At 35.8% G+C, this 25,303-nt stretch overlaps 1 protein-coding gene across 3 annotated transcripts in view; it reads left to right on the top strand.

Annotated features, from left to right (window-relative positions):
• The window catches only part of DYNC2H1 (dynein cytoplasmic 2 heavy chain 1), a 186,423-nt gene that overhangs the window by 79,510 nt on the left and 81,610 nt on the right, over positions 1 to 25,303 (top strand). For all 3 annotated transcript variants that reach the window (XM_086621801.1, XM_086621808.1, XM_086621814.1), the window contains 11 exons: positions 1,944 to 2,107; positions 3,380 to 3,499; positions 5,871 to 6,005; positions 6,773 to 6,916; positions 8,597 to 8,686; positions 11,171 to 11,236; positions 12,314 to 12,364; positions 14,489 to 14,566; positions 15,739 to 15,870; positions 17,771 to 17,843; positions 23,685 to 23,845. In XM_086621801.1, coding sequence (XP_086477927.1) covers positions 1,944 to 2,107; positions 3,380 to 3,499; positions 5,871 to 6,005; positions 6,773 to 6,916; positions 8,597 to 8,686; positions 11,171 to 11,236; positions 12,314 to 12,364; positions 14,489 to 14,566; positions 15,739 to 15,870; positions 17,771 to 17,843; positions 23,685 to 23,845 — 1,214 coding nt within the window. The remainder of the gene's footprint in view (positions 1 to 1,943; positions 2,108 to 3,379; positions 3,500 to 5,870; positions 6,006 to 6,772; positions 6,917 to 8,596; positions 8,687 to 11,170; positions 11,237 to 12,313; positions 12,365 to 14,488; positions 14,567 to 15,738; positions 15,871 to 17,770; positions 17,844 to 23,684; positions 23,846 to 25,303) is intronic.

Genomic DNA, 25,303 nt, shown 5'->3' with positions numbered 1-25,303 from the left:
CTGAAAATAGCTCCGGCCGCCTCCTTTTTGCTGTCATTTCATCTCATACTGAGATCTAATAGGGGATGAGGTAGCAGTAATTCTTTAAATGTAAATACATGTTAAAAATAAATTCAAATGCTGTAGAGTTCTTAGGTACGTTTTTCTCCTATATCAGAAAGGTCTGCTTAGTGAAAAGAAAATGTTTAAATCATTCTTCCATTACACCTGTGATTGCTTTTTTATCCTTGGTAAAAGTTGAGAGCACCACCAAAGTGGTGACTTCAGGGATCTGTAGGAGGCTAGGCAGAACTTCTTTACAACTTCTTTTTTTTCACTAGCTTCTGCTGAACTTTGGAAAGCAGAAATACAGTATTACAGGCATCTTAAGTGATTCTACTCCATCAAATTAAGAGATGAATGTCTGCAAAACTGTGGAGAAAGCAGATTAAATTGCAATATACTAGTTTATTAAGGGGAATTGCTCACAATGCTCAGGTATCCTCTTTTGTATGTTAATGAGCTGTGTTAATGCCTGTGCGAGTCCGCCCTAGGGAGCTGTTTTCTGAGAAGGGAGAATGGGTCACTACTGGAGTCTTTTCGGTCATTTCACAAGCAGGCATGTGTTCCTTCTTTTTGTCAAACTGTGGAGGTGGGGACCTGTCTGCATTATTTTGCTTGTGATGACTGCACATCTTTTCATTACTTGGAATGAAACGTTAAGAAAAATGTGAATATATATACTGCAATAAACAGCTTTCATTTTCTGTTTGGCGTTTTTACAGCATGGGCCTAAAATTTATTCTGATCCTTGGCACAGAAGCAAAATTGATATGTGATTTTCATCTCTAGCCATGTTTTAGCAAGAGATTTATACTTAGAGTTTTTCAGATCTGCTCCTAGTGCTAAAAATAGAGAAGCACCTAACTGTTCCACTTCAGAAATTTCTCTGGAAAGGAAATTTTCACTTTGAAACTTTTCATCTTATAATTTTGTTCTTCCTTCTTAGTATCAGGAGGCAAAATCTTACTCTAGTCATGTGATTGTTTGAGTCTATTCTTTTCTGACCCTGTTATAGTGGAAACGTGGTGGAAGGAGGGTGAGGAGAGGCCATACATACTAGTTTAATTGTGTGAAAGGCATACTGAGAAATGTCAAAATATTAGGAGTATAAACAGAGATTGAAACCATGAAAGCAGAAATGTAATAGTTTGTTTGTTTCATACTGTGATTCAATTAAGTATATTTATGATAAGACAAATGTATGGGATATTTCTTAATAGAATATTTTTCTTTCAATCTAATGACTAGATATTCCAACATCTTTAGTTTCATAGACATTCTCTCTAACAATTATCACAGAAAGTAATATTTTAATAGAATTATGATTGTACAACAATATGAACCTTCTACAAACAAATGTAACAGATCCAGAGATGAAATCTAATGGTTTTGGATTACATTCAGAAAGTGTGGAACCATCTTAGTTAGCCAATATGCAATTATGGTTAGTGTGTTTTGATAGAGTGGTGTACCTGTGTGGAAATGTAAATGAATATGTTTGAATTATGACAGGATTCTTACACAAAAGGAGGCTTCTCCAGTGTATCATGTGTGGTGTTTTGTCTCCTATTCGTTGTTTGAAGATTTCAAAGATTCTTTAGTATTAGTTTTACTTCAAGTACATTTTTTGCCATTCATGCTACTCTGGTGTATTAAATATTCTCACTATGTAACTTTCTTACACTGGTGCTATGTTATTTCATTTTTTTTTTGTCTAAGAATGCAGGAGAGATTATGTTCCTTAAATTTTCTAAATTTATTTTTCTTTCTGAACAATTTATAAATAAATTTTATGAAATATATCTGCAGCTATTGGTCATAAAGTAGTATACAAATACAATTTCAGATAATTCTAGAACGTTCCAATCAGAGTGAGCATAGCATCTATTTATTATTTGCAGGATCCCGTTACGCTATACAAATAGGTGAAAAAATGATAGATTATAATGAAGAGTTCCGTCTTTTTCTCTCAACAAGGAACCCACATCCCTTCATTCCACCTGATGCTTCTTCTATTGTTACAGAAGTAAACTTTACCACAACAGGAAGTGGCTTAAGAGGACAGGTAGGCATTTGAAATAAAACAATGTGTGTGTGGCGGACATTCGTAGCTACACACAGCTTCTGGAAGAAGCCCTATGGTGCAGTTTGCATTACTGGTCACGGAAATATTTTCTAGCACACAAATATAAGTGGTAAAATTGATGCTGAAACTAAATTTAAATTTTAAAATTTTGGTTTTATGCACTTTGGAACAAAGTGAGTCCAATAGAGAAAATGGGAACCGTCTCATGACTTCAGTTGCAACAGATTAATTGCTTCTGTTTTCTGTTCAAGATGCATTTATGGTACTGTGGAAACATTTCTGTTACTGCTCTCCAGTGTCCTAGTTAGAGAGTAATGCTAGCATCAAGATACTTTTGTACAGGAAAAATGTAATGAAATCAAAAAGCTGTATATTTTACTTCCTCCAAAATTCTAGTAGCTTTTGAGGGTTTTTTTCTGTAACATTTAGGAAGCAAAATGTAGCATACAGATGGAAGAGAGAAAAAAAAGAAAAGAAGGAAATTAAGGGAAGAAAAAACCTTCTTTGTTTGGTATGAAACAAGATTTTGAAACTAACAAGTGGCTTAGAATGGGATGTAAATAAGATGTTGATAAGTAAGATATAATTCAAAATGTGAAACGTGGATAAGCATATGGATTTCCTCCCTGCACTGGAAGTAGGGAATTGACATCATACAATGGAACCAAGTGAATTGACCCCCTCTTTAAGTGGAAATACGGAAAAAAATACTTTGTTTTGTGTTTTCTCTCTTCGTTGGCAAGAGAGGGATTTGGCTTTTGATAGACTTGCTGGAAAGAAATCTCTGCTATTCTTTCCAGTTTGTGGTTTCTCTCACCTACTTCTTTTTATATCTGATAACGGTTTATACACTAATGAAGACTGCCAGTCATTTAAACACAGATGTGATTCAGATTGAGGTGCGAAGGTTTAGGTCTCAGTATAAAAGGATGTGAATCAGTGATACGGTGCCTTTTGAGATGTTGTTGAGTATCTCACCTGGCTTGCATCTGATGTTACCCATAAGGGCATGGCTTACAGTTGTTCCTGGGTTGTACTTGCTACTGCAGGATATCCTGGATATCTGCATAGATTTAAAGCTGTTGGATGCCTGGTGCAAGTGACTAAATCCTCAGAAGTCTACTTTCAAAAATATAGACTGTATACTGCTGTGTAATTAGTGATCATATATTATGCTATGTAATTAATGACTATATGTTATGAAATATTAAAATGGTTTTTATCCTGTTGAATAATCTCCTGTCTTTTTAGCTTTTGGCTTTAACAATTCAGCATGAAAAGCCGGACTTGGAAGAGCAGAAGACAAAACTGTTACAACAAGAAGAAGATAAGAAGATACAGTTAGCTAAGCTTGAAGAATCTCTTTTGGAGGTAAAATAAATTTACCTCTCTTATGTCTGTTAGATCAGTAAGATAGCCTTCATATTGTTATGTGTTTGAATGAAGAAGGTGGACGTGTTGGAATAATGAGCCCTCAGAATTTTTGATTTGAGAAAATAAAAGCATGATTTGCCTGTGGCTGTGGGAGCATAAAGTAGATAAAATATGTGCATCTGACATGAAACTGTAGTATTTCAATACATTAAGCATTGACAAAGTTAAATGTATGAATTGTTGGGCTATGTGTAGGCTGGTTTAGATTGATTAGAAATTTCATTAATTTTAATACATTAAGAAAGAGAAAACTTGGTTTAAAATTATACTAATTTTTTCAAATTATGAGTTTTTTAAAAAGCTGCATTTTTAAGCTTGTGTATCATGTCAAATGATACTTTATCAAGTTGAGAAATTATTCTATGTTGTGAAAGCAAAAATGCTGAAAGAAAAATTCCCAGTAGAAGATGGAAAGATTTGTTGAGAGACATGTAAAACTTTAAACCTCCACAATTGCTTCTTATTAGCAATGAACTGTAATGTTCTTTATAGTTAGCATTTTTCTTTCTCATATTTAAAATTAATAATCTCAATTTTCAATTTACCTTTTTAATGAAAGTAGTTGTTCTCAGAAACAGTTGTACAGCTCTATAAGAAAAGGTAGCTTCCGAGGAAGAGAACTATTTTCTTTTTTGTTTGCGTCTTGTCATGGATTTCACAAAAACTGTACCTCATGCCCATAGGAATGAATCCTCAAATCTGCCTTCTAAAAGAAGGAAGATTGACCTGCTGCCTCCAAACCCTCAGTCTGAGGATGAGTCCCAGAACTCTGCAGTATGCAGCACATTGGACTTGAGCATCTGCTAGTTGTTTTTACAGATTCCTCAAAAAGTGATAAACTGAATTTTATTAGACTGGCCCTTAATAGCTCGAATTTAGAATTTTGCACATAATTATCTAATGTGATATGAATTTCCACATTTACTGTCCCTATTAATCTCCCTATTAAGTCTCAAATACTAACCTCAAACCTTTTCAAAAACTGTGATGGGCAGATTTCTCTTACAGGCAGAGGGAAACTTGTTCTCTAAAAAAATTTCGGTATTTAAATTTGATCATTGTTTAACATCTAAAATTTCTACCAGAAGTTGAGAGTTCAGAGTTGCAACAAAAAAATGTCCACTTTTTCGAACAGACTTCTTGTGTGGTTTTGGAACTCCAAAATCTTTCACATTTTTCCAATCTGAATTATCAAGTGCAAGATTTCAAGTAATTGATGCCTAATATATCTGCAACAAAAAGTGGCCAAGTATTAACACCAAAGTTGATTTCAACTTTGGCATTTTTGTTAGCACTGAAGTCAGAATACTCTTTCACCCTGAAGAAAGAAACCTAAAGCTCAGTGGAAACTGGCGGGTGCTACAAGTGACTTTCTCCACGAAGTCAGTGCTGGAGGTGATCTAGCTAAGTTCAAGTTAATTCTAAAACAACATTAGCATTCCATCTGAAGTACTATAATGGTTTTCTTCTGAAGGTCATGGAGTGAAGACATACATGCTGTGGCTACCTCATAATTCACACTATGATTCCTCATAGCAGAATCGGACTCCCTTGAAAAAACAGATGATCTTGCCCTAAACTCTTTTCAGCTAGAGAACTAAGTGCTTTCTACTGTTCTAACTTGTGAATCTCTGCCTCCAAAATATCCTGAAATGCTGTCCTACAGGTAGTTGTTCAGAACTGACTTAGCTGACAAGAAGCCAATTTTGTGTTGTTGTCTGACTAAAAAAATTGTATTGAAGTGTATTTACCGAAAGTTGGTGAAAAACCTTAATAATAGTGAATCACTCAAGCTTTTCCCACTTCTTATTGGAAGTGAAATTAGAAGAGAACTCAGGAAAAATATGGAGTGATCTCAAGGGTTTTGAAGGGATTTGAAATTGTTGTAATTGTAAATATTCATCTCAGCTGGAAATAAGAACTAAATTGTATAGGGGATATTGGAATGTTTTTGAAGGAAAATGAATGACTGGGTACAGGAAGTCATTACAAGTAGCCAATTTCAGCTTAAATTGGTAGGTAAATAGAAGAAAAAATACTCTAATTTGAATTTACCATGGGGATATTAGTATGTAAGACTCTGATCATAGAAATCATTCTCAAAAGCTTGCTGACGACTGGAATTTCAGAACCTGATGATCTGCATTTCTTTTAAAACATCTCAGTTTTTTGAATAACCACCTGCTTTCTAGTACTTTCAAGTGCATTCTTGATGCATTCAAGGATTCAGAAATATTTACAGGTCAGTAAGGACAGCTTCCAAAATGGTTCCTTTAGAGGTAACATAGATGACTTTTTTTTTTTCCAGACACTTGCAACATCACAAGGCAATATACTAGAAAATAAGGATCTGATTGAATCTTTGAATCAGACTAAAGCAAGTAGTGCACTCATCCAAGAATCACTTGCTGAATCTCTCAGACTTCAGAGTTTCCTTGATAAGGTAGAAGACTATTTTAATCTTCTAGTGCTGTTTTTTTTTCCTGCTAAAAATAATCATCTTCTATATAGAGAGGATATATACATCCACAGGAGTACAAGATCAGTAACATACTAAATTAATTTTTTGGAGTAAAAGATAATTGAGATATGCAAGTACAGAAACTATTTTCAGTAATTAAATTCCTTTTTTTTACACATGGTGAATAGCTATATGATTTAAAGTCTGACAGTTTGAATTAAAGGAATTTTCCTCAAGGACTTATTGGCAAATAATGTGTTTTGACTTTGTTTACGCCACCTGCTATGGCAAATGGTATGGCTCATATGGATGTTCTTACTTAATACATCTCTTGCTATTGTAAAAAATTAGATAATTGGTGATGCTATTCATCTAGAAGGCTGTTTTTGTAACAATTACAGAGTTTTCCCTCTGTGTTCTTATTTGTTTAGTTTACAATTTTCTGTTGAATTTTGCGACGTTTGGCGGTGGGGAGAGGCCTCAGTACCCTAGAGATTGATTTCCGAATTGTTTTTCATAAGTTAAACAATTTTTGCTAGAAATGCTTTCTTCCAATTTAGAAATCTAAAGATAGTGTTGAAGTCTTGAGTGCATGTCCCTAAATTTGAAGAATCGGAAAGGATTCGGTTTTCTAGAGCAGTGGGAGTCATCCGGATGTTTTTCCGTGGGCTGAATATGGGATGCAAAAACCAGTAGATGGCAGTAATGTATTGGCTTTTTATATATGTGTGTGTGTTTTTTAACCACAGGAGAGGGACGCCTATCTCCCTTTAGCTGAGAGTGCTAGCAAGATGTACTTTATTATCTCTGACTTGTCCAAAATTAATAATATGTACCGCTTCAGTTTGGCGGCTTTCCTGCGACTTTTCCAAAGGGCTCTGCAAAGCGAGCAGGTATGTTGTCTTCCTGGAGCTGTTAATGCTGCAGAAGAATCAATCTGCTTTGATCCTTAGAATTTGTTAGCTGTTCTGGACATTTTTAAAAAATAATGTATAATAATGTATAAGGACTGATGATGCTTTACATATTCAGAATACATGCACATGGAATTTTTAATGATCTTACATTACATATGTATCGCAAAATTGCTGTACTGTCTGAAAACAAAGTAACTCTTACTTGTAATTTCAGACTTGCTCTTTACATAAGGTGATTTAGGAAAAAAAAGGTTGATTTTAACTTTACTAAAGGGTTTATTTAAATAAGTTAATGATCTAATCTGCAAGTAACGATAATTCTATCAACAAGGGGTAACATAAGAAAAGACCTATATTTCTACATGGTTCAGTTACCTGACAGAAGATCAAATATCTACTTTTATACAGTTTGTAAACATGCATGCAGCCTGTCTTGTTGAAAATAAAATTTTTACTTTTCAGTATGCTAATGGCCAGTATATTCTTCTTACTGAATCACTGGGTTGTGGATTTATCCCTTGTTGCCTCACTCTTTAGGTCTAAAAAGCCACACTGAGTAACGATGCATTTCCTTTTTATTCAGTATCTCCAAAATTCATCTTCTTTCTCTTTGCTTCTGCTTTAAAATGGCACTCACCAGCCTTTTTTCATGTCACTTTTGGATTACCCTTTATTCTGGCATCTGTGCTTACAGCTGTCCTTCCAGGACCATAGTTCTGACTATGCAAACTTGCCCTCTTGGAAGCTCTTTACCCATTGCTTGTTTTCCACAACATGAGCTTCTAACTTCTTGTTCTTACTTTGACACTCTTTCATAATTTTTTTTCTTCCTGCCTATTATGTTACCTATTTAAAGCTCAACTTCTGGTTTTACCTTCTTTGCTTTCTTCATTTTTTCTTCTCCTCTATCCGGTTATTCATTTTCCAAAGCAATTTTTTAGACATGGAGAGGTATTAGTCAAATCAGCTTGTGAATCCAAATTGTCCCCCTTTATAAACTCATCTCTTCAAATTCCAGCATGGTAGAAAGGAAATTATTTCTGATAAATAATAACTACCAGTTACCTCCCTCACCTTCCCCCCCCCTCTTTTTTTCTTTTTTTTTCCATTTTTTTTTTTCTTTTCTTCTTTTGTCTCATCTTTCTTTCAGTTTTCTCCTCTTACAATTACAGCTTCTAGTCTCTAAGCTTTGAAGGACAAGATATATTTACTATTTTCTTTAATATTTACTTCTGTTGGGCCAAATTTGTCTGGAAGTTTAGTAACTACAGTTAGCATCAACATACCTGTTTAATAACATTAAATATCATCTTTCAATACATAAGCAGTTTTTTCCAAGTGAAAGCTATGAGATTTCAAAGATATTAACGTTAGGAGAAGAAACCGTTATTCTTTATGTATTTACCTTATATATCATGTGATATAATGTTCCTAATCAAAATATTCAAGACCAAAATACTCATTTCTTAATGCTTCAGCATGAACTTCTCATTTTATCATCTGCTCCTTGATAGCTGTAACAGAGTTCATTAGTATGTTTTTAGAACTAGTGTCATCAAGAGTCCAAACTATTTGTGTCATTCTGCTGAAATTTACAGATTACATAAAAGATTTTTAGTTCCACATGAATTTGTGAAATCCAAATTTTCTTTTTAGGATTCAAGTAATACTGAGGAAAGAATCAATTCGCTTATTGGCTCATTGAAACTCACAGTGTATGAATATGTTTGTCGTTGTTTGTTTAAGGTAAGATTGTATTTTTTCTGGCTTTTATACAGTGCATTGGGTTTGAAAGAATTCTTTCAGCAACCAACACTTGATCTACTTCACATAAGCAGTATCATATCAGTAGGTACATAATGCATGCAAAAAAATTATGTTTGCAATATTTAACATGCAAAATGGGGAGGACTAAAAATTAAAATATGATATGCACATGTCTCCACAGAGAAGTTTTCTAATGGACAAGTCTATTCTGTCTAGTCCTGCTTCTGCTTTACCTCTGGCTCCTCATATCTCCCTCATTCTGGCTTCATAGCCAGCCCCAGGCTTCACAGTCTTCTGAGCACTCTTATTATGTTCGCTCTTATTTCTAGCATTCCCAAGTGTGAGTATTTGACCTAGCTGTCATGATGAGGTTTTGTGTGATTATTTGTTCTTTTTTTTAAAAAAAAAAAAGAAAGAGAAAAGCCCCATTGTAATATTCTCTTTTCTCTTTTCACATCCTGCCCCAAATCTCTACCTGCTAGCTTGTTTGTTTCTATCTGTTCCCCTGTTCCTATGTATAATGTTCTTAATGTATTTCTTGTTTGCTCTGTATTTGAATCAGGTGGCTTTCCTCTTCTTGCTTTCTTGGTGAAAACTTAGGATAGATATGCCTTTCACTTTTAATTTTTACTTCATAGAATCATAGAATCATAGAATGATTAGGATTGGAAGGGACCTCAAAGATCATCTAGTTCCAACCCCCCTGCCATGGGCAGGGAAATCCTCCACTACACCAGGTTGCCCAAAGCCTCATCCAACCTGGCCTTGAACACTTCCAGGGATGGGGCATCCACAACTTCTCTGGGCAACCTGTTCCACTGCCTCACCACCCTCAATGTAAAGAATTTCTTTCTTATATCTAACCTAAATCTGCCCTCTTTCAGTTTAAATCCGTTGCCCCTTGTCCTATCACTACACACCCTTGTAAAAAGTCCCTCTCCAGCTTTCCTGTAGGCCCCCTTTAGGTACTGGAAAGCTGCTATAAGATCACCTCGGAGCCTTCTCTTCTCCAGGCTGAACAGCCCCAACTCTCTCAGCCTGTCTTCATAGCAGAGGTGCTGCAGCCCTCTGATCATCTCCGTGGCCCTCCTCTGGACTCGTTCCAGTAGCTCCATGTCCTTCTTGTGTTGGGGACTCCAGAGCTGAATGCAGTATTCCAGGTGGGGTCTCAGGAGAGCTGAGTAGAGGGGCAGAATCACTTCCCTCGACCTGCTGGCCACGCTCCTTTTGATACAGCCCAGGATATGGTTGGCTTTCTGGGCTGCCAGTGCACATTGCCGGCTCATGTTGAGCTTCTCATCCACCAGCACTCCCAAGTCCTTTTCCTCAGGGCTGCTGCCAATCCATTCTCCACCCAGCCTGTACTTGTGCATGGGATTGCCCCAACCCACGTGCAGGACCTTGCACTTGGCCTTGCTGAACTTCATGAGGTTCTCACAGGCCCACCTCTCCAGCCTGTCAAGGTCCCTCTGGATGGCATCCCTTTCCTCCAGCATGTCCACAACACCACACAACTTGGTGTCATCTGCAAACTTGCTGAGGATGCACTCAATCCCACTGTCCATGTCTCCAACAAAGATGTTAAATAGCACTGGTCCCAGTACCGACCCCTGAGGAACACCACTCGTCACAGGCCTCCACGTGGACATTGAACCATTGACCACAACTCTTTGAGAGCGACCATCCAGCCAATTCCTTATCCACCGAGTGGTCCATCCATCAAGACCATGTCTTTCCAGTTTAGAGACAAGGAACAGTCTTAACAGGAGGTGTTTGTCTCATAGTACCAGACTGAAGAATGCAGAGTAGATCTGCATAGATGATTTGAGCAGTACTACAAGTCATCTAAGTCTGGAGTTTGATCAGTGAGAACGGAGACATCTTAGAAAATTTTACACCACCTCCTCTCCTCTCCTATCAACCCAGTCTATCAACACCAGATTGGGGATGCAGAGATAGCAGTTATTTCTAAGGATTTTGGTTTATCAAAGTCCAAGTAGATTCTCATTAAATATTTTCATAATAATTTAAAGTCTGTATTTGAAGTCATGAGTATGTGAAGCCTTCCAATAGATCATCACATCTTTTGAATATTGGAAGGCAGCTATTTTTATATATCAGAAAAGATTAAAGATTTCAAAAGCAAGGCACAGAGAGGAGATTTCTGGTAGGAAAAATTTTCACTGTGAGTGATCAGGTTGGAGTTTAGAAAATACTGAGAGTGTAAGAGTTAACTATCTTCTTCACTTGAATTTACATGGAGTTAGATACAGGGTTTGGGTTAGTGTTTGTCTCTAAGTTGCAGAGGTGTGTAGCAATTTTGAATTAGGATATGTGTCATTAACTCACTACTATGGAATTAGAGGTCTTTAAGGAAATTAAGGAAATTTTTTTACTTATAAAAAAGGTGGAAAGGTGACTTGTGATGAACATATGAACACATTTTTATTGCTTTTATTTCAGGCTGATCAGCTAATGTTTGCTCTACATTTTGTACGAGGAATGCACCCTGAACATTTTCAAGAGAATGTAAGTGTTAAAAGAGAAAATCTGCAAGTGATTTACTCACAATATGAACTGTAGATAAGTAAATAAAAAGTTTTTGTCAGTAACTGTAGAAGTAAGGATTTAAAATTTATATGCTACTATTTTCCTATGATAGTTACTTTTGGATATCAGCATTTTATTTATTAGGTTCAAAGTGAAGATTACCACGACAAAGGCAGGTAAATGGTTATCTTTTAAATAGGGATCTGAAAAAGATGTTTATGGAGGGTTCTTGCAGTGTTTTGCAGGCTCAACTAGATTGATGGGTGCAAAAGCTATACTGTGGTCTGTATCAGAGTAGTACTAGTTGATTGACTTTTCCATTTGGAGTGTTACTGTTGTCTTTAGCTAGTAAGAAATGAATCTTTTTCATAGAATTTTAGATACTGATTATGTAAAATTTCAATACTTATGAAGATTTTTTTAGTGTATTTCTTACCGCTTCCAAATATAGGATTGTGTCATTTCTAATATGTTTTTAAATACTTATCTAATCTGTCTTAAAATGGTTAAAAACTGTCTTCCTGGATACAAATTCCAAGTCTAAAAAATTTAATCATACGTAAATTTAACTTACGTTTCCTTTTCTTAACACAACCAGTGTATTCATAATACCAATCTATTATATTAAGTATTCTTCCTGTTCTGATAACTGCATCCTTGGGATACTATAACATGAAGCAGTATTGAAACATGGATTCTGTAGTTATCTGTTCTATGTGGGCTGCTGATGCCCTATCAGGCAGTGTGTGTGTGTTCTTGCCAGCTACGAATGTGACTTCTTGCTAGTCTATAGTTAGGCAATCTGGGTGGGAGCTGTGGGTGCTGAGAAAGGACAGGGCTTCTCCTGTGTTTCTTTTTCTTACAAGGAACCGTAGTCAGTTAGCTTGGATTCTGCAAAAGGAATTACGTACTGGTAGTATTACCTACAGTTTTAAAAATGTCTTGTAGCTCTTTCAGAATCTAGGCTTTAATTTGTTTATCTTCCTGTTTTGCCTACATATTAATCTTTATTCTTAATGATCTTATGACTTATCTGAGTTGTTTTATTCCTCCTAGGAATGGGAGACTTTTACAGGTGTGATCATTGGAGAAACCATAAGAAAATCAGTAAGCTACATTTATTTGTGTATTTTGAAATAAGGAACATTTACTTAAATCCTGACAAGTTAAAGTTGTATTCTTACTATATTGTTTAATTAATTGTATTCATAGATTAAAGGAACAAATGACTTCTCACATAGTAATATAAAAATTTAAACACTTTTTGAACTTTTTGAGCATGGCAACTCATTTTCTAATTTGCATAACTTTTCTCCATTGTTTTTTTTTTTTTCTTTTTTCTGTTACCAGGATTACAATTTAGTTTTTCAGTGGTATGTTTGAGAAGGTTTTAAGCCCTCTTCTGTAACTGAAACCAGTGTTTCTAAATCCCTCTTTCTCCCGGTATCATAATATGAGTTGTATTTTTTTTTTATGGATTGATGGAATTGTCCACACACTTTGCTAACTTTGACATACTTTTTTCCCAGCCTCAGAGTTCTACATCTGGAGATGTATTTATATCTTTTACTAGGTGACAGAGCTAGCTGAAGAAGCTGCTGTTGCATGCCTGATCAATCATGCTGTAGTTTACTAAGTGTCCCTTAATTCTATTGAATCTGTATGCTTTCAAAATAACTTTCCAGTAGAAAAGAGTACAGAAAAAGCTAAGCTTTCTGTAGTCTTATCCATTATAACCCTTCTTTGGACCAAATATTTTAACAAAGGTTTTGAAAGGTGTTTTTACGAAACACAAGCCCGATCACGCATCTCAAGCTCAGTCTTTGTCTCTTCTTTTGCTGATTTCCTCTTCTTCATTCATGGTCAGGCTAGGTCATTTCCATCTAGCTGCAGTTTTCATCATTCACAATTACTTTTAACTTTTAGCCTTGTTTAGACATCTGTTAGGGTATTTCTACATCCAGTGCTGCAAGACAATGACCAGTGTGAGTACTTTGTTTTTAGAATATCTGTGACACCAACTGTGTTCATATGTATGCTGGCAGAAGTGGCAAGTCACTTAAAACACAATGTAGTACTCAGGTTTTTTTTTATTTAAACAACTGGTTGCTAAAAAGATCCTTAAATTCCCAGTTTCTCTAGCCCTTAGATGACTCTACAGATTTTGCATTTCAATGTGAATATAGAAGTCCCTCTTCATCTTTATGGAGTCTTTATAATTCAATTAAACGTCAGTGAACTTGGTGATAGTCAAGTATTTTCTTACTGTAGGTCATTTTCAAGCTGTGTGAGATCTGATTGTACAGTGGAGTTTAACACCAGTCCTACCTCTACACCACCTAACGCACAACCCATAGATGGACATACGTGATTCAACCTCGATTCTAACTGGAATGTATATTGCAGACTCATCTCAATTTTATTCCTACAACTGCTTCTGAGTTTCCTATTTTTGCAGGAAACTACTTTTGTAGTTTTTTTCTCAGACTTCATAACTCCTGACTGAGACATCCTTTCACAAGAAAGCTTTCGTTTTTTCTGCTGGACATTTAAAATTACTCTTGAAGTTGCCCAGTGGTTGAGAGATGTGATTTCCATGCAGATACTGTTAGACAAGTTAACGGATACTGTAAGATTTTTTTGTAAAAAATAATACAGCAAATACAGAGATTCCACTGGAGCTTAAGCTATGTTGTTCATCCGTAGAATTTCTTCCATCCACAACATCTAAGAAGCAGAATAATAGAGCTGTGGCCAAACTTTACCAGTGCAGAAATGTCCTGAAGTGTTGCATTGCCTAGTGAATTACCCCAGAATTACAACTGTGAAAGAACCATCTTCTTCATGACTGTGAATATGTGCAACGGATTTATTTTTTTGAAGTCAGTTGCTCAGAGTGCATATGCAGATAGTCAGTCATTTTGATCACTTGTTTTTAATGGAAAAGAGAACTACTTAGAGTTGAATGGGTCATACAGATACTCTAAACGATAAAATATTTGTACACTCAAGAGTTTAAGCAAATGTTAATGTGAAGTGTACCTCAAATTTGGATCATGGATAGCTTTTGTTTTGTTATGCCACTTATGAACCTAGCAAAAGACCACAGGAAAATTCTTGTCGTGAATACTATTTTTATGAAAAATATGGATTTTGCAATCCTAATACTGAATATAGCAGTTCACAAAAATTTGTGTAACTTATGTGTGTCATGTAACTTGCTTCAATAAGGATTCACAAAGAAGTGTTCGTGACCAGATCCCGTCTTGGATAGAACAGGACCGAGCCTGGGCAGTAGCATCTTTGAAGGTATAAATCATGTAGTGGATTGAATTTAACTTAAAAGGTCTTTGCTTTTAGTAAATAGTAATTTGGATTTGAATACTCAAATATGTGTTTTTCAGATGGAAAAATTTTGTTATTTTGAACTGTTCATTCTATCTTCCAGAAACCATGGCTTAATATATGCTCATTTGAAAACAAAACTCTGGGTTTTTTTTAAATTTCATCTCGTTTTTCTGAACCTTTTCATGTACACCTCTTCCTCATCTAACAATAAATTCCAATGCATATGAATGAACCCGTCATTTTACTGAGATTAGAAAATACTATAAGCCTACCCAAGGTACTACAATTTCTATAGATAGAAAAATATATGGAGGAAGCATTGCAAAGAATATTTAAGTTGCAGGTTTCCGTTATGTAATGACTTTCAGAAACCACTTCATATTGTATTAAAACCCATATACAGTTAATTGGGAAAGTAGTTTTCTACTTATCAGATTTCCATGCACATCTTTAAAGATATTTCAGAGTTTGTTATTGCTCAGATCAAGGGATTCCAAACTGAAACAAAAATCACTTTCTAGTTGGATTTATCCTGCAACAGTCCGTGTGAAAGTCCTCTGAGCCTGAACAGAACTAAATGAAAATACTAGTTCTTGAAATTTTGACTGAGGCTCTTCTCCTGCATGTAGCTCAGGAGCAAGAAGAAAAACTTTCATTGGTCTTTTGCTGCTAAATCCGGAGTTTGTTGTTTTTCATTTCCCTTCACCAGGGATCAGGAACAATTGCAATAGTGATGTGGCAAGCATGGTTGCTAAGAGTTTAATCAAACCAACAAAAGTGAGCAACTAGGTGAATCACTAGCATGTCCTGATAGAAAAAGAACCTGGTCATGATTAAAGGAAAAGACTAAAATTTAGAGCCCAAAGTTTAAAAACAAAGAAACTTGAAATTTAGAAACAAAAATATAGAGCAAATTCAGACTTAACATTTCCAGGGAATAGGTAAACAAATGATTAATTTTAAAACCTACCCTTTTCTTCTTTAGCTCTGAGGATAAAATTGAATTGAGTTATGTGATATGCACAAGTATTTACAGGTTTAGGGTTATAGTGGTATTTGGAAATTAATTAAAATAGGCAGTGTCCAAATGGGTATTCTTCTTGATTGTTAAATATGCATCATTTGTTTTGTAGATTTCTCTCCCAGGTCTCTATCAGACACTTTACTTTGAAGATGAAGGTCTGTGGCACAATTTTTCTCAGAGCTCTGTGTGTGAACAAGACTTTCCATCTACTATTGTGAAAAGAATATCCTTATTTCAGCAGGTAATTTTTTCAAATTAAATTATTTAAAAATAATTATGAGTTCAACATTGAAAGTAAGTTTTATATCTTGGGAGTTAAGGCTTCAGACCTAGTTAAATCATAAGTAGTGACATTGTCTTACAGCTTAACTAGTTTATTTAGTCTAAGGATTTTTTTGTGTGTGTGTAGTACACACTCGGTTCTCTCTTATCTGAGTCTTTTTTGTGTTGATGTATTGGCTTCAACTGAGCGTACCCTGTGAAGTAACAGGCTCTTATGAATAGATATTAAAATTCTTTCATGGTTGCTTTGTTACTGCAGAATTTGTCAGCTTGTTGAGCATCATTAATTTTAGTTCATCATTAAATGTACAAACTCACACAACTGACTGAAAACCACAAAACACAGTCGCAGATCCTGCTTTTTAGAATAGTAGTCATGAAATACTGCTCTTCCTGAAAGCTTGGTGATTGAAGAACTCACCAAAAATGCTGGAGAGGCAAGTTCCTTCCTCTACCTGGGGATCCTTCTCCTCTGGAAGAGAAAAATGTCATCCCTCCTGTGTTTATGGAAGAAAGGTTGTTGTTATTTACTTGCAAATGATGCTGTGATTTTTCATTTGAAGTAATTTCATATAAAATGGAGGTCCATCCAAAGAAGGGATGGGGTGTAAGACAATGTAGTTTCACACTGGTTGGCTCTTAGGGCCCCTCTATTTGGAGTTTTTGTGGAGGAGGAGAATTTCTAAAATAGCATGCATGGAATTTAGGAACAAACCATTTTAGAAAGGAATTTGTCTGTCTTGTTTGATTTGATGAAATGCAAAAGAGTCATTCTTATGTGTGCAATGTGTTGTCATAAAAATATTGCATTTATAGGAAAATAAATCTGGAATGATCAGCATATTATATATCTAGTTCCTTGCATAGAAATTAGTAAGAATGTTTCTGTTGATGAAATATACTGAAACTACCTGGTTAGATTTTTATGCCACTCATAAGTGTGTTTCTTTCAAATTGTACGTTAAACTTAAGAATAGTGCAATAGCACTTAATGTAATCTCAAGCTTAAAAAGTAGTACTTTCTTATAAATGTAATGAAGATAAATTTTTCCTCCAAAACTAACAACAGGTATTCAAGACTTGGAAATTGGAATGTGATGGTAGATTCAGAATTGTGGTTTACGGGTCTGCAAGTAAGGGGATAGGAGAAGGGCTGGTGATTTTAACAAATAATTTCTAGTGAAGTTGCATTAGTTGCTTGCAGTTGCCTGCACTGAACATTTGCAGGAAGTTACCTGAAAAAGAGGTAGCTGGTAGGGAAACTGCTAATTTGATTTCTGTCCTAATTGATTAGCTGTTCAGGTTCTTTAGTCTTTTGAAGATCAGTAGAAGCATCTGCAGAACTAGGAGGTTTGAAAGTCAGAATGTCTCAGTAAAAGAAGTTAGATGTAAAGCTCTAAAGATGTGCTTAAACAAAGGAAATTCTTTCAAATCTTATTATTTTACTGTGTTACTGCACTGAAATCAGAAACATTAGTATTCCAGTTAGGAAGTTACTGCCTAAATACATGTATAGAATTTAGATTACCAGTATAAAGCTAAGTTTCCTTTCTGTCATTCTAGCTACCCACGTAGCTACCTTTTTTCTAAGACATTGTAGAAAAAGTTCCAGCTTACAAATAGACGTTAGGTGTAGATCTGTCTTCTGTTTCTATCAATAGGACAAGCTACTTGCAAAAGAACAATTACATTCGATTGTCTGGGAAGGGAATGATCAGATAGCTCTATATATTCAGAGAAAATAACTTTGTTCTAAAGAGAAGTTTAAAGAATTCAGCCTTTTTAGGAGAGTCTTACTTTTTAAATTGTCACAATATACTTTTATAAACTCGTCTCCCCTTAATATATTCTATTTTAAGGTACTTGTGGTCCAGGCTGTCCGACCAGACAGGCTACAGAGTGCCATGTCTCTTTTTGCATGTAAAACCCTAGGTAAGTTATTTTTTCACCAGGGTATTTCCACACAAGAAGTAAATATTTGTGTCCTATGTTTCTCTTTTATTTTATAGTTCTTAGGGAATCCCTAAGTTTTAGGATTTAAAAGTGGCTTTAAATGGATTTGCAGATTTTGTTCTTTTAAAGTACTGTTTAAATGTGCTTTTAAATTTGTTTAGTTTATGCTACATAGTGATTTAAAATATAATAAAAGATCTATTAGATTTTTTTAATGAATTCTTGAACACTGGAGTAGTTAAGAAAGGAGGATAGCTGGTTTTCTGTAAGTTTTACACTGCAACATTTTCCTTTAGACATAAATTTTCCAAGAAGATTTTTTCATTTAATGTCACTTGCCATTTAAAAAACATTAGATTTGAGAATTCGTAAATTGGATCTCAAAAGATTCTTTCATGTTTTCAGTCATTTTTGTCTGTCTCTTGATTTGTGATACAAGTTTTACTATGTATTTAGAAATGCACATGATTTAATGTGATTCAATACTATGATTGCCTATTGTTCTAGTCTGTCTGTTTCCTGTCTGAAGTCTATTTTATCCAAAGTTTGGGACTTGCATTCCAAATAATCTTAACATTACAATACAGCACACCAAAGCCTTCCTTCAGTTTTTAGCAGTTAATGACAGTATGCATATGGAAGATGAGTTACGAGCGTCTCGTTGGGGTGGACACTGTAGTTTTGAAAGTCACCTTCTGCATTACGTAGGGACAAGGCAGAATTTATTGGTTTTAACATGGTACAGTGTCAGGATGGAAGTGGGATTAACAGAAGGGAAAGTATGTAGATCGTGAAGACCTTAAATGTAAGTGGCAAAGGCTCCTTTTAGTGTGGTAGAAAATGAACCTGGAAAATTGGCTCATAGGCTGCCAAGGTAATATGGCTGGATTTAACATTTCCAGTACTTGTGAAGGGTTGAAGTTTGAATGATCTCATGCATTTTGCATGACAATGCAGTACATGAGTTATATACAAAAAACGACTGTGGTAATTTTAAGTTCTGAACATAGGTGTCATTTCTTGTTAGTATAAGATTAGGTAGAAGTTTAGATCTCTGATTCTTACATTTTTAATGACACTTGTGTGAGAGTTTATCTTACTCTCTATGCTCTGTTTGTGGCCATTATTTGTTGGTCAAAATTGGTTCCCTGTCTGCCACCAAGGCCGGTATTTTCAGGAGTAAGTTTAGCCTGCGCTGTCAGACATTAGTGCTAGATCGAGAGGGTACTTTCGTCATGGTGAGTGAACAGGTCCCACACTGACAACGTCCCTGCCTGCTGCAATCAAATGGCAAGCGTGATCTGCAGTATGTGCGGCTCAAAGCCCAGCAGAGACCGGAATGCAGAGTAAGTTTGTTCACCCACTTACTGCCTTCCAGATCTTAATGAATTACATAAATTGGTTAGGTCTAGCTTGATACCAGTTACTTGGAGGTATTCCTCAGTGGAGTGGGTTTTGGTGCATGAAACTACAGCCTGACTGAGGAAGGCAGAATACCATTGACTTCATTTGTAGGCAAGGTTTAATCCACAGATATTTCTTGCATATCAGTGAGATTTTATTTTGAGATCCCATTATCAATCATGAACAGTGCTTTCCAACCAGTATAAGGGGTCACACTTGTGCGAATATCTTTTTCATATTTTTTTCTACCATGTCTTTTTCAGGGTCCTTGCCCCGAAACTTCTTAAACAAACTATTTCACTTAGTTCAAAAGGGAACTATTAAGTTTCCAATCTCCTTTGGCTGTTTTCCTGTGAGAAAAATGAGTTCTAAAAGAGCTGTAATGGCCTACAAGAAAGCTTTCCACTTCTGTTGTATCCAGATACGTGTTTTTTTTTCCTTTTTTCAACTTTTACATATATTTTTAAATTATGCATGAAGAGGGATTAAAATAATTTCTTTTGAAGATAAAGTTCATAAGAATTTTCTATAAATGCATTTTGTGGGCACCCAAAGTATACTTCTTTCTTTATTTTACATGCTGTACTGAAATGCACCATGTTAGCAAAAATGATGGTGTACTCCCAAATCATTCCATATCTCTCAATGAGTCAGGTTTTTTTCATATCTGCTTTAACTTAGTTTTTTGAGTCTGGCTACATCAGAAATAGTATTATAGTTGATTTTAATTACTTACATTTTCAACTTCTTCAAAAAAGCAGTAGAGATGCACGGAAAGAAAACCAGTGCAGACTGAACAAATCTATGTTTTATTCTCGTAGACCATTTTCTCTAAAGTGGACCAGAGCTCTCATGGTCACATTGCATCTAGGTCCAAATAAAATTACTTGCCAAAATAAAAAAAAAATATTGCCTCTCCCGCTTTCTGTATTGGAATTCTTAATAGTAATAATAAATTTACTGATAAATTTGTACATTGTTTCTCCATGTACAGATCACCAACAGAAGGAATTTTAACAAGCACTGGAGTTCAAGTTCTAGCTACTGTGAATTAGTTTAATTGCATTGACTTTGGTAGAGAAGTTTTGTGAGTTCATTGATTTTATGGAAGCTTCATCAGTTTATTAAAAAATGTGAAGTTTGCATCCTGTGCCTAACTTTGTATTTATATGTCAGGTCTTTCTTTTTTTCCCTTTTGATCGGAAAAGTTATTTGCTCTCACATATGCTTTTTCTTCTCATGTCAGGGTGTCAGTTTGGATAGTAAGATTTAAAAAGTCCTGTCAGAATGGAGCATGGAGGTAGAAAAGTATGTCAGGAATTCCCACTCTGACTGCATAGTTATTATCTGGAATATGAGTGCTTATGGATTTACCCTGAAAACACTGGAGTCCTTTTTTACAGTTCTCTAAATGTAATCCTGGCTGTAATGGCCAGGTATAGACAGGGCTGTGTTGTAGGTTTTCTGTATTTCACTGCTGTTGAGCTTCCTTGGAACAAAAAGCAGCTCAGTACAGCTGTGCTTTTTCTAAACATTGTGTCCAAGTTTCTAAAATCCCAAACTGTTTTTTGGAAGTAAACTTACACCATATTTATTTTCTAAATGATGCATCTCAAGGGTGCAGCAATATATTTGGCTAGACAGTTGCTCATTTGCAGTTGCACCTCTTTTAAGTTAGCATCATTACCACAAATATGTCATTATAATAACTTAAGTTGCAGGTGTACACACATTCATCTATTGCGGAATCGTGGCTTTTTATTCTATTCCCCAGTTAAGGCAAGACCAAGCAGCAGTCCCCAGTTAACACTGAGTTATGTAGGATATCAAAACTCTTAATCAATTAATCTTCTCGGGAATCTGTGTGCCTTCTGCTTACAGTGCTAAAAATAACAATACAGCCAACAGTCTCTGGTTTATCTTGGTTGCGGTATGTTCCGTGCAGCTGTTTGTAGCAGCAAAGCAGTCTTAGGAACAGGGACTTAAGAGTGGTTGAAGAGGTGAAGAAGAGACGTCTGTCTAGCGTGTTTCTGCCTTTGTCCATGACAAATAATAAATGTCAAGGCGAGTGTATAAGAACCTCACAAGCCTATAGTGAAACCTTTTTCAGTGATCAGTGTTTTATGTCTCCAGGGTTTCTCAACTGGAAGTAAGAACACTGTACTTAAAAGACTCAACGAATTTGCCTTATATGACCTTGTACATCTGCTCTGCATTTCCATGTAACAGTGAATATCTGCAGTATTCCATGACACCCGGTCCACAATGTTAATCAGTGTTCAGAAAGACCTCAGTTTGTTTTTTGTATCCATGCTGCCTGTTGACTTCAACAGATATTTTTAGTCCTATATCTTTCACAGGATTTGAAACAGTAGTGAAGATTTTCAAAATTATTTTCTTCACTGAAATTAAAGTTAATAAAATTTACCTTTCCAAAACCTTACTTTTAATCAAATTTTGATCTAAAATTTCATGTTAAGATTTTCAATATATGCTAATTGCTTATGTAGGTAGTGATTAAGTTCTAATAATGCTTTGTGTAATGTTTTAATACCTCTCTTGAATTAATATGGAAACATTTATATTTTGATACTTCAACAGTGAAATATACTCACAGTGAATACAACTTAGTAGAGAGGGATTTGATGAGATAAAACTTGCTTAAGGTGAAAGAAAGTGGTTTATAGCCCTAATACCAGAACACATTACAAGTACCTCTTCCGTATGGTCCTCATCCACAAAAAGAAACATTTGATGTTGAATTTTCTAATCGTAGGCATAATACCATCTTCCATTTTCAGCATTGTAAATACTCTTTCTTAAAAACTAACTAAAATAAACATTCTTACTCTAGAGAATGTGATCATGTTCTACTTCCTGATATTTTTCTTTTATTACTTTTTCAGGTAGCTTGAATCATGACTGTGGTTGAAAAAAAAGCAAACCAGTCTGTAATTATATATTGTTTCACTTTTTTTCTTACTTAATTTTTTTTCTTTTCTTTCTTTCTTTCACCCCTCCCCGACAATAGCTTAGCTATTTCCATTTATTATGTTAGTGAAGGGAATGTTAAATCTGGAGTAGCTTGTATTTGTGAAAAATGTTACTATAAGCTCAGTTTGGAGAAATGACTAGAAAGCTGCTGGGCAGCTTTCATTCGAAGTGTAAACTTTTGTCAGGCCTTCTGAAAATGTGTCCGAGTTTGGCCTGTACAGGATTCATTGACAAACAACTTGCAGATGCTTGTCAGACATTTTTGCAAACCTGACAGTAAAGAGTCTCTAGAGTCTTCTCCCAGAGCATGCTTCAGTTCAGCACTGAACAGCCCTACTTTAATTTAATTGTCATTTTATGGATCTTCTAGGGTTTAGGACTTATTGGCAATGAGCAGCATCAAGAAAGCTGCCTATATCAATTGCCTTATGGCCTCAGTATGTGTATTAATCTCTGCTTATATTACCTCTGCACGCCTAATGAATACAAAATGAAAATATTTTCCAGTATTAGTCTTGTTTAATTCAAATTTTTTAAAGTATTTTGATTGATAGTGATTTTATCTGTTTAGTTGCATCAGTTAGAGTCTCTGTACAGATACATGCAGAGAACCCAGACCGCATACTAACCTTTGTCAACCTGACCTGCTATATTCAAATTATAGAGTATTGTTCTATGTGGAGATAATAGCTCAAGTCTGAAAGCAGACTATGCCCTCAATTAAATGTGTATTGCATCTTTTATTAGGTGTGGCATAGATGTGTTTGATTTGGGCTCTTCAGTCTTGCGTTAAGTTGTGATTTCTCATTGCACCTAACACTTCACTACTTAAGGACCAGTCTAAAGATGCATTGAAAATATGTGGTTAACACTGTTTATGATACCCTTATACACATAGCTTTGGACTTGTATATAAATGCCTTGCCTATGCAAGGTCAACATTCTAAATATTTAAATAGTATATTAAAGCAAATAATAGACCAAATTAATTGTAATACTAAGAACTGTGTAACATCCAAGTCTAATAATTAAGGTTCTCAGGACAATACAGGAGAGAAGTTCTGCATGTGGACATACACACTGCAATTAGTTTTAGCAAATAGCACAGCTTCTCATAGTCTTATAATCCAACTCTTCTCTTTCTGTAAATTTCCCTGAAGACTACACTCTAAATGAAAACTACAGTTTATATTTGTCAAGCTGGAAGTTCAGGCACCATTTTGGTGCTTGTGTCTTTTCCTTATCAATACAGAGAGTGCCTTCTGCCTGCTTATTGTAAGAATTTTTTTCCTCATTTTAGAACCAGTTTTATGGTCTCCATTGAACAGAACTTTGACAGCAGATGACCTCTGAAGTGGTTGATGAAGGACTTCATTCTGTGTAGTCACTTTATTTCCCTGAAAATTCTAATTCTAATTATAGGAATAAAAGACTTATCTCCATCGCCTCTGAATTTGAAACGTCTGTATCAAGAGACTCTGGAAATCGAGCCCATCTTGATAATTATTTCTCCTGGTGCTGACCCTTCTCAAGAGTTGCAAGAACTTGCCAGTGTTGAAAGAAACACTGAGTGCTACCATCAGGTCAGTCTTAGATGAGCATGATGATTAAAAACTACAATGTGTAAAATTTTACAGTAGTAATATCTGTTTTACCTTGGTTTTTAAGGAATTTAGTATGTGAAAACATAGTCTATGTGTTTGTTGTTCCCACCTGTCTCGCCACTAACTTCTGATTTTATTGGCAAAGTGGGTTAGAGAAGAGAGATACAATTACTGAGTAGACCCCCTTTAGGTACTGGAAGGCTGCTAGAAGGTCTCCCCAGAGCCTTCTGTTCTCCATGCTGAACAACTCCAACTCTCTCAGCCTCTCTTCATTGGAGAAGTGCTTCCACCCTCAGATCATCTTCATGGCCCTCCTCTGGACTTGCTCCAACAGCTCCATGTCCTTCTTATGTTGGAGGCTCCAGAGCTGAATGCAGTACTGCAGGTGGAGTCTCACGAGAGCAGAGAACTAGATGATCTTTGAGGTCCCTTCCAACCCTAACCATTCTATGATTCTATGATTTTTGTTTTTCATCAGCAAACACTCCAGATCAACATAACCTTTTGAAGATGATAGCAAGAAGTGATATTAGCTCACCTCCCAGAACTCTTGGGTGCATCCCATCTCATCCTGTGGATTTTTTTATTTCTAAGTGTGTTGATTGATTTCTAAATCTCTCTGTCTCTATTATGGCTATTGCTTCACTCCTGCTTGTGGGTTTGGGAGATCTGGGAGGCCCGAAAACAAGCCTCAGCAGTGAAACCTCACACTAAAAGGGCATTGAGTATACCTCAACCTTTTCCATGTGCCTTGTCACTATATGCCCTGCCCCACCAAGCAAGTGGCTCACCACTCTCCTTGGCTTTCCGTGGCTGACAGGAACCTTTCATAACTCAAGAAATGCAAAGTCCTGCCCCTGGGAAAGAAGAAACCCTTGCAATGATACAAGTAATAGATTGACTGGCTGGGGAGGACCTCTGCTGAAAAGTACTGGAGGATTTTTGTAGACAACAAGCTGGATATAAGCCAGCACTGTGCCCTGCCACCAATAAGTCTTTGTGAAGACCTAATAACAGCCTTTCAATACCTACAAGAAAGTCACTGAGAAAATGGACCCAGAGTCCTTGCAATCAGGCATGATGGAAAGAAGCAATGGGCATAAATGGTAATGAGAGGAGAAACTTTTTCGCCAGGAGAACAGTCAAACAGATTTCCTGGTGCAGTCTCCATCCTTGAAGGTTCCCAAGAGTCCTCTGGACAGAGCCCTCAGATCCTGGTCTGATCTTTCATGGCTGGCCCTACTTTGAGCAGGAAGTTGAACTAGAGACATTCCAGGATCCATTCCAACTCAAATTATTCTGTGATCTGAGTGGTTTCCTAATATTCCTCATACACAGTACCAATATGCTTTATACCTTTCTGTAAAACATTATCTCCTTCTGTCATTTGAAATATTCAGGGAAGGGGAGTTGTTATCTAGCTGATCACTGGTTAGC

This window comes from Tauraco erythrolophus, chromosome 1 (assembly GCF_009769465.1).
Source record: "Tauraco erythrolophus isolate bTauEry1 chromosome 1, bTauEry1.pri, whole genome shotgun sequence".
NCBI lineage: Eukaryota > Metazoa > Chordata > Aves > Musophagiformes > Musophagidae > Tauraco > Tauraco erythrolophus.
This window is presented reverse-complemented; position numbering and strand designations above follow the sequence as displayed.